This window comes from Brassica napus, chromosome A8 (assembly GCF_020379485.1).
Source record: "Brassica napus cultivar Da-Ae chromosome A8, Da-Ae, whole genome shotgun sequence".
Taxonomy (NCBI): Eukaryota; Viridiplantae; Streptophyta; class Magnoliopsida; order Brassicales; family Brassicaceae; genus Brassica; species Brassica napus.
Window position 1 is genome coordinate 12,819,651 of NC_063441.1, and position 14,536 is coordinate 12,834,186.

Below are 14,536 nucleotides of genomic sequence, written 5' to 3' on the forward strand. Positions count from 1 at the left end.
ATTATATATTTTTTTAATTTTATAAATTATATATGCAAATGCTATACCAATCAAAATTGGATAATGTAAAGCATAATGTTTTTGCTAATGTTCTACCAATCAAGAGCTTAATTCCACTCCCTACATACTAAATTATAATCACTAAATCTAAATATATAAGTGTAAGTTTAGGAAACTCCGTGGAGTGTATTATCATTGACGTGAGAATATATATACAATACATTAGATGGTTCTAGAGAGTATCTAAGTGTATCTCAAAGATATTTACATATCTAATCGTATATTCTCTAACACTCCCCCGCAGTCTTAGCGTCAGATGATCGGACGGTGAGACTGGTTCTGAAGTCCAAGAAGAGTGGAGAGGGGAGACCTTTTGTGAAAATATCAGTGAACTGTTGAGCAGAGGGGACATGGAGAACCTTGACATGACCCATTTGAACCTTTTCGCGGACGAAGTGGATATCGATCTCAACATGTTTAGTTCGTTGATGTTGAACCGGGTTGGAGGAGAGATATATGGCACTGACATTATCGCAGTAGACTATTGTGGCCCGGGAGATATGTATCTTCATTTCGAACAGAAGGTTGCGCAGCCACGTAGCTTCGGACACGGCATTAGCGACGCCTCGATACTCAGCTTCAGCGCTGGACCGGGAGATTGTTTGCTGGCGTTTTGACGACCAGGCGACGAGGTTCTCACCGAGGAATACGCAATAACCGGAGGTGGAGCGACGAGTGGAGGGACAATCTGCCTCTTCATGCATGATCCACGAGAAGCTCATTTTCATGCGCTCAAAAGAATCTTGCGATACGTCAAAGGAACCATCTCCCACGGCATCAAGATGACACGCTCTCAGTCTCTCTAACAATAAGTAGATTTTTATCATTTAATGAATGTTATGCTAGAGATTTTTTCCCTTCTGTTGTTTTTTTTTTTGAATAAAAACTTGATTTTATGCTATTTAAGGATATTTCTTATAAAAATTTATTTATATACATTTAACAGCACTTGAATTATGAATGATACGTTGAGGACGATTTTTTTTTTTTTTTTTTGGGTTAAGTGTTGAGGAGGAATTCCTAAAGAACCATGAGAATTCTCAAACAATAACTCTTAAGTAACTACCATTTATAATGAGAGTTTCTAGTGTTTTGTTAAAATTCATATAAAATGTCAGTGTTGGTACATGTATTACTTATATAGGCAGTTATAGCTAAGAAAATAGTTACATCATCACGTTTTATTATAGCAATTTGAACATAGCAGATTGCATATAATTTTTAATTAGAGTGATTTAGCTATATACCTTCTCAGTAAATTTTTATAGCTAGAAACTGGTTGACAATCTCAGTAAATTTTATATTAGAAAATGGTTGAAATGACAATAAAACTTCCATTTATTGCCCAAAATCCGCTGCCATGGGTTCGAACTCAACCCACGACCAGCTCTACCAACTAAGGTAGGTAGGCTTTGTTAAGCGTTAAGTCATGTAAATTACATTTTTCTTGATTACTCCACAGCACTGTACCGTCACAAGTCAAAATGATGATTCTACAAAAGTTCTCTAGATTAACCAAATAAACAAACAATTATCTATGCAACTCTCAAAACCAGGGAAAAAGTTAGTTGAGACCTCTTAAAATTATGTGCCTTTTTTTTTTCTTCACTGATCAACTTCCTTGTTCTCCAAATTATCTTCTGTCTATCCACAAAAATGTCAGAAACATCAAAGTTAGAATCTTTTGATTCATAAGTATCTGAAGGGTGTTGTTCAAAGACCTTGATGCAGAGCATCTGCATCATTCGGGAGCTTACAAATGAGAATTGGTTTACCATTGGTGGCAATGAACTCTCTGTGGTTTTGGTAAGATGACCACTATACGTACATCTGTGTTTCGTAGCTGTCAAGGCAAGGTTAACCTACCGGATGTTTATTAGGGGTTTCCTTTGTAAACTTTGCTGCCTTTGCTTTTTGTACGGACTGCGGAGTTTCCACTGCGATGGGAACTCATTTGTGGCCTCCATCAGTTTCTCAACATTGCTCATCTTTATTGCAAGGATGGTTTTGGAGAGAGAGAGGTGGGTAAATCACATACTGTAACTGAAGAACAACAACAACAAACTCCACAAGGCTGATGACAAAGTGAAACTTATTTAAGGAAAAATCTTGTTTCAGTGAGCTTAACAACAAAAGTTTTTCAAGCAACTGACTGGTAACTATAAACATTGGATTTCATTTAAGTAACATATAGACTAGAAAGAAAAGGAAAATAAACGCCCACCGCCACGGACCACAAGGTTAATAGCTTTGCGCTTTACCAACTGAGCTAGACGGGCATTGTTCACTTAATTAGCTTATGTTTCTTACATTAACAAACAATAAGTTTTAAATAAAAGACAAGTTAAAAGCCAATGTTATTTCGATTTTTTTTTTGTGATTAATCTACTTTTCTTTCATCTACCATAAATCGCAATACACAAATTAAAAGAGTTAACCAAATTAAAATCTTTCAGATGGAGAAAGACTCACGCATATCCAACATGCAGGAGCCTTTCCATGTGACAAGACATAGCAGGAAAAAGAAGAAAAATAAACAAACCTTTCTTTTGTGAGTCTTGGCTTATAATTAGATTAGCAGGCTGCTTATAACTTATCTTATGATAAGTAAACTCAACCCCCGTGAGGGGTTTTTAGCTTTACTAATATGATTTCTTCCTACATTCCGCTTGTTGATTTTCATGGACTCCTCTTTGATCTGGAACTCATAAGATACTACCATTAAATAGTGGAGTCTATGCAAGTAAAAGATCAAGAAATATATTAATATATTATTAATAATAAAACTATGAACATGGAGACCATATATATTGTTCTGTGAACTCGCAATTGTATTGCTGCATTCATTCAATTTTTTTTATTTATCTATTAGCTACCACTACTTTATACTTACTCAAAAACCACTAGTATCAGTATTTGGACCAATTCACCGATATATGACATTGACATCGACTATTTGACTTTTGTGGCATGTGTATGAATTCTTTATGACAACAGTAGAACATTATATATGCATAGCAAAACATTGAAATAAACTGTTTATTATCCAATGATATTAAAGTAATAGAATTGTATTACATCACAAAACGTGGCGTTACATTTGAAATAATAAAGTACAACTTTCGTTTCATCATGAAAATAAATAAATAAAATTTAATGTAATACAAAGGATATGATATATGGTGTTGTTAACTTGTACTGTATGATACTCGGTAGAAACTGGAAACCAAGTGCGTTACGCGTGAAGGTGAGTGCGTATGGAGTAAGAGAAGTCATGCACACACGCGCCTCTTTATCAGACTTATGAGTCGACTAATAACCTAACAACACGCCCAAAAGTTCTTTCTTTAAACAATGAGATGTTGAAAACAAACCTCTGACCAATCTCAGCCACACAAGACATGTTATTTCTTGACGTTAATGAATCTCATGTTAGGTTATTATTTCTTTTTTGCAACTTATCTCATATTTTTTTAACGTCTCATTAATATGTTATTACAACGATAAAAAATATTATATAAACGATTCTATATAGCCGACAATGTTACTATAATATGAGAATACACGTCTGACTGCATCACTCTGAACCGCTCTATGAGATCCATATTCAAATTTGAATAACTAAGAGCATCTGCATTGAGGGTTCAATGTCCAAGTTCACACCAATCCAAAAAAAAAAGTTATTATAATATTCCCATTTTTATGAACTCACCCCTTACAGGTTTGCTGGGATGAACTCGGTTCATCACTGTAACGCGGGCCCCACGCCACGTGGTGGCCTGCAATTAGTCCGCTTATTTTTTTTATTTTTTTTTAAATCAAACAAAAAAAATAAAATAATAATAAAAAATTAAAATTATGATCCCTCCTCAAAGTTCATTGATGCAAATGCTCTAAGAATGAGTCTCTTATATACTGAGATATCTTATCTAAAATCAATATTTTTTTCTAAAAATATTTTTGGATAGATATCTAAAATATTGATTTTGGATAGATCTCTTAGCATTTGAAACAATCATTAAATATTATTATTGTACTTATATTCACAGTTGAAAATCTCCTCAATCGAATTGCTATAAAAATCATGATAGATAAATAACATACTATAATAGTATAAAGTCGACAGGAAAATAATTCTAAATATCGGTGTACAAGAACCACGCCTGTATTCCTAATCGGATTTTTAAAAATTTGGTCGGCTTGGGTTTAGATACTAAAAGCCACTTACTTCTATGTAAGACTATCTATTTGGAAAACATTATACAAATGACAAATTAAAAAGAGTAAAGCATAGAGAATCCCTTACTTCGCTTCTTTGCCAAGCAAAACCACAAACACCTCTCAATTTCATTCATCTTCCTCCTTCTCCTCACCAAAATGTCAAATTCAACCAAAATGTCAAATTCGACTCACCGGAGAAGAGTTCCGACTCCGGTGGGAAACGGAGGCCGGAGCCTCAGGATGAGACGGACGGCTTCCCGATGCGTTTCTGATAAGAACCGTTCAAAATCGATTAATCAGGTCTTTGAGCGAAGCTTCTCCGACACGAGTCTCGATTTCCGCCGCGACGGAGACGGTAGTTGCATGCGGCGATCCTCGCCGTTGAGTGGCTTACCGACGGAAGAATCTGGTCCGATCTTCTACTTGCCAAGGATTCGCTCTGAGGTTATGGCTTCTTCTCCGTCGTTGTTGCGCTTTTCTTCGCCATCGTCTCCATTTCCGACCAATCAAGAGGTTAGACTCTGTTTCTCTCAACTATTTTCAGTTCTTTTACTACTTTCAGACACGACTTCAGTTCTGTAATAAACTCTAAATATAGTCCTTAAGGTATAAGATTTTGTTATTTAAGCCTAACTAGATTTTGACCCGCACGTCCGTGCGGGTGTATTTTTTTAAAAAATATGATGCTATTTGCTTTTTATGTCACGATTTAGAGTTGGGCAAAAAACTCAAATTCGAAGAATCAAACCGATTCCAATCCAAATAAGTAGTACTAAATCCGAACCAGAATTGATTAAATATCCGAATTATTCAAAATTTTGGTATTTGAAAAATTAAAACCTAATCCGATCCGAACCGAATTATTTTTAATATATATAAAAACATCCAGAATATATATGATACTTTTAAGTTCGCATAAATGCTTGAAAATATATACAAATAATTAAACGTAAATATTAAAAAATACTCAAAACTCCAAAAATACTTAAATAATTATTAATTCTCTATCCAAATATTTAAACCAAACCTATTTAAATTGGTTATCCAAATCAGAACCAAATCCTCAAAGATCTGAACTGAACACGAAATCTCAAAAAGATCCGAAAACGAACCCGAACGTCCACACATAATATATATATATATAAAAATATATATATCCATATATGTGTTATCATAGGTTACAAAATATGTGTTATCATACAATTAATCGTATTTTATACGTACCATCAAATAAGTTTTCTTATAATTAATAGTATTTTATACGTACAATCATATAAATAATCACATATATTATATTTTAAAATTTAATGTGAAATATAAAAACCATAATTTAAGTTGGTGTTTGAAAGTGGACTTTGTATTGTATTTTTATTATATATATTGAAAACATTTTTATAATAGTTATTGGAAAATATGTTATCAAATTTTGAATATATTTTATACGTATAATCATATAAATAATCACATATATTATATTTTAAAATTTAATGTGAGATATAAAAACCATAATTTAAGTTGGTGTTTGAAATTGGGCTTTGTATTGTTTTTTTATTATATATATTGAAAACATTTTTATAATAGTTATTGGAAAATATGTTAGTAAAAATCAAATTTTGAATATATGTATATTTTTGAATGAATTTTTGATATAAATCAATTTTAAATTATTATTTTGATTTGAATATATATATCAAGTAATATAGACCCATTACTTTTTAATATAATGTAATGGGCTTTCAATTTTTTTAGTAGCATAAGCTCATTATTTTTTTTTTCTAACTTACTACTATTCATGTTTCCAAACAGTACTATTTTTTTAACTACTATTCATATTGCCAAATATTTCCTAATTACTATTCATATTGCCAAACATTTCCATTTTGTACTTGAGTTTTAATAAGATAGATATTTTGGAATGTTACAATCTAACCCTAAAATATCTACTATTTTGGACGTAGAGTTTAATAAGCTGTATACCCTATTAAAGCCATTTTTATCTCCCGAGTATATCTCAAGATCACAGAGTCTTCTTTAACTTAATTCGAAACAAAATCAGGAAAATAAAAGAGAAGCAACAAAAGTTGTAATCAACGTAGCAGTTGAAGGAAGCCCTGGACCTGTAAGAACTATGGTTAAGTTGAGTTGCAACGTTGAAGAAACGATCAAACTCGTCGTTGAGAAATATTGTGAAGAAGGACGAACACCGAAACTCGACAAAGGTGCTGCCTATGAGTTGCATCAATCTCATTTCAGCATCCAATGTAAGCTATAATACAACTTGTAGTCTAACCAAAATTTAGTTATTTTATTCTAGATATATACAACATAAATAAATTTTGATTCACATTGGTTAAAAATAAAAACAAAATCAAATGTATATTAGTTTTATAAAATATCTATACTATGCTATCTAGTTTTGATTTAGTCTCCAACAATCATGGGAAAATACTCAAAGTACTCGCGGATGATGTGAAAGCAAGAAAAAATCACATTATTCATGAGCTATATGCTTTTATAATAATAAAAGGATTACTTTTTTTTTTGACGAAAATAAAAGGATTACTTGAACCAATAAGTTATCCTTCTTTTTCACGTAATTGAACTGTTATGAGTTTAATAAAATGTACTCAATTTGATTGAATTTTCAGGTTTGGAAAAAGGAGAAATAATCGGAGAAATAGGAAGTAGAAACTTCTACCTTAGAAAGGGAACTCATGAAACCGGAGTTTCTTTCGCCGGAATAGCTCCGATGAGAATGAGCTTTATTCCGTCGTCTAATATGATCGAATCGTGTATCGCTCAGTTTATTGGGAAAATCTTGAGGAGAACGAGAAAGTTATGGAACATATTGGTATGTACGCAATGAGATTTAAGTTCCAAAGTACGTGCACTTTTGAGCATGGCACAAAATATTCTATAGATTGATATACTAATGCATATACTTGTAAGTTGTAACCGGTATGGTTTGTAAGCCACAATTTAATAAGCAGTAAATAAATATTATTCTGCGAAAATCAAACTCTGCGACGGGACAATCTAAATTAGAAATATAGTTTTTTTTGTAAATATGACTCAAAACTCAAAGTTAAACACAGTTAGGGTCTAACTGATTCAAACGCAGTGGTTGCGGTTGCGGGAGTTTGTGGATGCGGACGGTTGCGGTTTCTAGCGGTTTTAAGAGATTTGTACAACTGGTGCTGCGGTTAAAAATTAGTGCGTTTGCGGGTGACTTATGACTGATTAACTACCTAATGCGGTAACAATCAAATAATAAATTAACAATATTTATATTTAATATAATTATAAAAATATCAAAAACATAAAATCATAATAAATATAAAATTTATATAAAATTTATATATAGAAAGTTATAATTTTAATTTTTGAAAATTTATTGAAATTGTTTTTATTATAAAATTTTATAATATCAATTAAAATATAATAGATATATTTTTATATTTTCATAATTTCAATTTTAAAAATTTTATTAAAATTTTTTACTTTTATATTGTTTTAAAAAAAAGAAAATTTTTTTACCCTCCCGCAACTGTCCGCAACCTCAAACGCTAGCTGGAGCCAGCTTTTGAATTTATGAGATTTAGAGCAGTTTGAAGCGGTTTAGAACGATTTGAATGATTGTTGCAAACCGCCGACAACCGCTACCAACCGCAAAAGCTGCGTTTGCGGGTGGTAGCGGGAAAACCAGTCGTGCCCTAATTCATGATTTTTTGAAACTTTTATTTGTCTTATTCATCCTAAAAATTCAGATTATTTACGAAAATGTCATTATTATTATTTTTTCGAAAATAAGTTTTTTACTCTGTCATCCTCATAGTCTTCAAGTATTTACAATATTGTCATTGTCATCAATACATCAACAACCATGAAAACCAATTTGAAGCTTTTAATGCACCTAAAAATTGATTTTGACTCCTTATATCTCATTTCTTATGAACTAAAAACAACGTCTCTTTCACTTTCTCTTCATATTCATCCAAAAAACCTAAGATTTTGATTTTAATTTTTTTTTAAGGTTCATAGAACTATTCAAGCTCATGATTCATGGTCATTAACAAGTATGTTGCTTTGGTGGTGAAGTATTGTGTGGTTGGAGAAGGTAAACAAGTTATCTCACTAGTTAAAGCTATGAATCAACTTTTTTTCCAGATCTGTTCGTCAGATGAGAAAACTTACACGGAAGCCTTCTGGTCAATGCATAGGTTAGTTTTGCAATTGACTTTATGTGTGTCTTTTAGAGACAACTTCTCTGGAAGTCTTCTGGTTTTCTTTGTTTTCATATTAGTTTTGCATTTGACTGGATTGTGTCAAAAATTTGACTTTTCCTAAATGACTTACACGAAAGTCGTCCAACAAAAAAAAATTAATTTTTACTAGATGACTTCAAATTAAGTCGTTTCATGTTACTTTTGCAACTGATTAATAAAACTTAAATATTTAATTTTATCTGGACGACTTCCAAGTAAGTCGTTTCAGGTTATTTTTCTGTTGGAATTTCTGACAGAATCCGGTCAAATGCAAAACAAACCTATTTATCCTAGACGACTTCCATGTAAGTCGTCTAGGAAAAGTCAAATTTCTAGCACATAAAGTCAATTGCAAAACTAAAATATGCATTGACCAGAATACTTCCGTGTAAGTCTTCCGAACGACTTCCATCGTCTACGTCAACGTTTAATAAAATTTCATTTTCTTTAAAACTATAAAGACTTTTTAACATTTTCTTGTTAATTCATGTATATTAGTCAATATTGGGACTCATGAATGAAATTCACAACTTAATTAGTAATAATTATGAGGTTAACAACATTCACGCTTATTAATGTTTCTAGCTAATGAAAAGACTTCCCCATAAGTCTTCTACGTTAGTTTTTGTAAAATTTGTATTTTAAACTTTAAGATATATACTTTTTAACTTTCAAAAGTGTTAACTAACTTCAAGAATATCAAGTCATATGGTTTAATGTGTCTTCTTGGATCATAAGATATACTTTTTAACTTTCATGAAATTTGAAATTTTAATTTTCACTTAAAATTTGAGTTTCCTGCTTAAATTTTAATTTCCCGCTTAAATTTTCCCTTACTACCGTATTTAATTATGATGTATAATTTACTTTAATGATATATTTTAATGATGATATATAATTTACTACTATATTCTAAAACGTTTACTAAAAATATAAATAAGTATTAAATATAATTGTTCATGCACATTTAATCATAAGCTATATCATCAACTGTAGTATGTCATGTCATATTTATTTAGTGAAAGTGATTATAGAAAGGACATGTGTCAATATCACTTTACTAATAATATCTAGGAGAATCTTCCAAGAATTGATTATTTTTGTAATTTCTACCAAAGCTTTTGGTTATGCTTGAAGATAATTGAAACCAAGAACAAAAAGAGAAGGAGGGTTGGTTTGCTCGTTTGTTAAGTTGTGTCAGGTGCTAGGTACGAATCCCATCGGATGCAACATTTTTTAGCTTAATGCTTAATATCAAAATGACGTAGTTTTGATTTCTGTTAAATAGTATACGGCTTTCACATCAACTAATTTTCAAAAAGACAACCACACTGAGAGTTTTTTTTTTGTAGAAAACCCTATAACCAATTTTTTTTCTCAGCATAACTAATTAAAAATTAATTAATGAATTAATTTTCGATTTTGTTATTATGAAAAGTAAAATTTAAATTTACAGGTAAAAATGATTTATTATTTATATCTTTATAATTATTAAGATTTTCTAGTAATTAAATATATTTAATAGATTAATGTAAATAATCAAATTGATGAAATAAACCTAGATAAAAATTGTACTTCTCTTTTTAATAGAAAATCTACTACCATTCCCTAGTATTTCTTTAAAAAAATGAAAAAAAAATCACCATTCATAAGTAATAATTTTCTTTTCCTTCCTTACCATTATTTTCTATTCGTTCTTTTTGTTTTCAGAATGGTCACCAGTCGGACCCATATAATTATAGATCTCAAACACTGCGAAGTCAGTAAGATGGGATTTTTTAAAATTTGAGAATCACCAACTGAAGACGGGGAGATTTGAACAAATAATCAAATCACTAGGTGATAATCCGCGCCCTGCGCGGATGAATGACCAAAAGAATTTTTTTTTTCTTAATTTATATATATTAGAAATCTTATATATGGAACAAAAATGTGAATGTATATATAATGTAAGCTTAAGTGTTTTTTTGAAAAAAAATTGTTTTGTGTAATTGGTTAATATTATGCAATAACTTTTATCAATTTATTATGAATTTAAGACAAAACAAAACAAAGGAAATATAATTATTGATTTCATAATAAAAAATTATGATATAATATTCAAAGAAACATATATAATAAAAAAATAAAATACGAAAGAAACAAATTTCAAAGAAACAAATAAAAAGGGGTATAGTGAGTCAATGAATTGTAGAAGGCATATATTTATATTAAGAAATCATTGCCCATGTGGTTAATGAAACATAAAATAATCTTCATAATTCAAAAATATATTACATATTTGATTTCTTGTAAGTTGCGCTCCAATCGTAATCGCAACTTACCTTAATTTTGTAAATAGTTAAATCAAACTTCCTTTATATGACATAATTAATAATAATAATAAATTACAATAATTTGAATACATAATCTAGTTTCCTTATATACAAAAGTTAAGTTGTCGTTTCCAATTATGTAACCATAATCGACGTTATATTATTACCAAAAATGATCAAAAATAATGGCCCACGCCTTGTTACCAAATTCGTAATTTAAAAATATATCAAAGTTATTAGAAGTTTCCTTTTAACAATCATTAATCACAGTTATGCTCGCAAATTACGTTTCTTTAATATCACCCAAATTTGAATTTGAATTTGTATTTTTTAATTCATGCTATTATACAACGTGATTTCGTAACAATCATTAAACGTGATAAGTCTCTGGTTATATATAAGTTTAACTATATATAAAATGGTATACAATATTTTTGTCTCAATCTATTTAACTTGATCATAGATATTATAATTTTAACGGTAATATTTTGTTACATGAAATCAGATATATATACACATAATGGTATAATCCGATACATCATGATTATAAATTGATCATGTGCATATATATATATATATATCTTTTATTTAACTATTTAACTATAAGAAGTATAATTTATAACACATATACTAGATTTTGACCCGCGCAGGCGCGCGGGTGTATATTTTGAAAAATATGTTGATATTTGTTTTTCATGTAATTATTAGGATTTGAAAAAATGAATCCGAGGAACATAACCGATACCGATCCAAAGATATAGTACCAAACCCAAACATAAATTGATTAAATATTCTAATTATTCAAAATTTTGTTATTTAGAGAACCGAATCTGATCCGAACCGAAGTATTTGGGTATCCGAATTTATCTAAAAATAGATTTATATACTTATATATATTAATTATTTTTAGATTTAACGTATATAAAACATCAAAAATGATACTTTTAAATTGGTTTAAATACTTGAAAATATATATAGATAGTCAAAAGTAAATATCTGAAATAGTTAAAGTATACTCAAATCACTAAAAATACTTAAAATAATTATTGATTTCGTATCCAAAATTTTAAATCAAGCCAATTGATATGTTAAGCTTAAGTATTATGACATATGTTATTCAAATTTATACGTAATATATTATTTTATTTATACATTTTGAGAAATATAAAATATATAATGATTTAAGACTTTAAAAATAGTTTAAATTAGTTATCCAAACCCAAACCAAACCCGCAAAGATCCAAATCGAACTCAAACCAAAATTTAGAAACATTCTAATAAGGCTGAAATCTTTGACCCCGAAAACCCAAAATACAAACCGATCAGAACTAAACCCGTATGAGTATCCAAAAGCCCATCCCTAGTCATTATTATATATCGTATTTTATCATCATATAATTAATCGTATTTTATATGTACCATCATATAAGTAATCATATAATTAATAGTATTTTATACATACCATCATATAAATAATTACATATATTATATTTTTAAAACTTAATATGAAATATGAAAACCATAATTTGAGTTGGTATTTCAAATTGGGCTTTGTATTATGTTTTTCTTATATATATTGACAATATTTTTTTATAATGGTTATTGAAAAATAGTTTAGTAAAAATCTATTTTTGAATATATGTATATTTTTGAATCAATTTTTGATATAAATCAAATTTGAATTATTATTTTGATTTGAAATATGTATATAAAGTTTAAATTTTGTTTTATGGTTAGTTTAAAAAATTTTTTTTTAGGGAATTAGATTGACCCATTTTGGTATATTTTAAAAGTGGCCTAGATAACTTTCAATTTAAAAAAAAAACATAAGCCCATTACTTTTTTTCTTAATATTAATATCCTTGTTTTCAAACAAAAATATTTTTTTTTAAAAGACTGCAATCCATGTTTCCAAACACTCCAAATTTTTAAAAGTCCTATTCAAGTCTCCAAACACTCCAATTTTGTACTTGAGTTTTAATAAGATAGATGTCGACCATGTACCAAAAACTCGTTATCTCATATATAAGTAACTTTGTAAGTATATGAAATAATAATAATAATAACAACGCATTAAACATGGACGTCAATGTTTTGTTAGTCATTGTAATGAAGAAACATATAGTATATTAGTAAAGTTATAATCTAATGATTAATGGAAATAATGGTAATTATTGTAATTAGTCTAATTAACAAAGGGTTTTTGAATATAGGGTGTGAGAGAGCTTGTGGTGATGCCACATAGGAAATGGCAATTTTGATAATAACACATCAACTAAAGGTTAGTTATTTATAATGCTCCTCAAATAATATAAAAGGGATTAATGCTTGAACAAATAAATCAAATCATCTATACTATTATTTATGAAGTGATTTTTCTTAGTTGTCCTCTTCTCCATGATTTTAGTTAATTTGATTACTTTTCATATTTTCCATGATTTTAGAATAAGTCATTAGTTTAATTAATATTATTATTTATTTTTATTAGATATATATATATATATATATATATTATCATGATATCTAAGATAATTAATAACCATTAAACTATTCTATCGATATATATATATACTATTATTAAAAAATGGTTTTTAATATATAATTATCATGATATTTATCACATTTATTTAATAGATTGATAATAACCATATCTACCGATAATATCTTCATTACTTTTATCTTATATTTAGTTTATAATTTTAGTGACTAAAAGCATAGCTAGTTTCTCTGATTTTTATTTGAAATATTGATCAAATACATATTATTATAAAATATCTATATGGGTATACTAATTTATCTGAATAAATCATTTTTTTTGTTTATTCGATTTGATCGCTTAATATACATAACCATATCCATATACTGTGGTTCAGTTTTAAATGGTTCGGTTTTATTGGATTGAACATCCTAGACTATCGTTATTTTATTAATGTGTTATATTTGGGATTTTTATAATCCTTTCACTGCCACATGATTTCTTTTCAGTTCAAATATAATGTGTGTTTAATTTCAAATACTACTTTCCAAATTTAATTATTACTATTAGAAAAGATTTTGATTCAAAATCTACATCACATAAATAAAAATAAAAAAACATAATTTAATACATTGATTACTAATATGAATATTGAAATTTTATAATTTATAATAATTTGAAATTTGTATCTAATTTAATAATTATATTTTGTTAAAAATAAATATTAGAATTAACAAAATGTTAGGTATATATATATTGATCCGCAAAGGGTGCGGGACATCAACTAGTTAATGCAGTAAATCTAAATATATTTGTTTCATTTTTATATATTCGCGTTTAAGTGTCTATAAAAGAACAAAGTATTATCCCACCAATATTTTTTTTTGATAAATATTATCCCACCAATATTGAAACATAATTAGGAAAGATAATGTTTTTCTTTCTTTTTAGTTATAATCTAAAAATTAAATTGAAAGATTTCTGACCACAAAATATCTTTTTACACATATAGGTGTTCTTATATATAGAACCTTCTCTAGTAAAACGAAAAAGATCAAGAAAACTTCATTAGAGATGGCTATCACCAAGAAAATGTTAGTGGCAATTATTTTCAGCATCTTCTTCATTGTGTCCTCTGTTCATTGCTCCGACCGCACTCTTGGTACTAGCTTCTTATTACAATTCGATTATACTTGTTC

The 14,536-nt window shown here is 28.8% G+C and overlaps 1 protein-coding gene and 1 long non-coding RNA gene across 2 annotated transcripts; one reads left to right on the forward strand and one right to left on the reverse strand.

The window, feature by feature from the left end:
- Positions 1–3,085: 3,085 nt before the first annotated feature.
- On the reverse strand, positions 3,086–4,666 carry LOC125577379. Its single transcript, XR_007315806.1, has 2 exons — positions 4,367–4,666; positions 3,086–3,380 (listed from the first exon to the last, which is right to left on the reverse strand). It is a non-coding gene; the product is annotated as an uncharacterized LOC125577379 (long non-coding RNA).
- LOC106368454 (uncharacterized protein At4g22758-like) lies at positions 4,438–7,342 on the forward strand. The gene is made up of 3 exons (XM_013808416.3): positions 4,438–4,794; positions 6,338–6,542; positions 6,930–7,342. The coding sequence occupies exons 1-3, from the start codon at positions 4,438–4,440 to the stop codon at positions 7,145–7,147; spliced, it is 780 nt and encodes a 259-aa protein (XP_013663870.1). The 3' UTR covers positions 7,148–7,342.
- Positions 7,343–14,536: the final 7,194 nt, after the last annotated feature.

Excerpts from the sequence above, each read along its gene's own strand:
- LOC106368454 (XM_013808416.3), top strand. The coding sequence starts at position 4,438 with ATGTCAAATTCAACCAAAATGTCAAATTCGACTCACCGGAGAAGAGTT. Across the intron at positions 4,795-6,337 it reads CATTTCCGACCAATCAAGAG|GAAAATAAAAGAGAAGCAAC; the intron begins GTTAGACTCTGT and ends AAACAAAATCAG. Across the intron at positions 6,543-6,929 it reads ATCTCATTTCAGCATCCAAT|GTTTGGAAAAAGGAGAAATA; the intron begins GTAAGCTATAAT and ends TTGAATTTTCAG.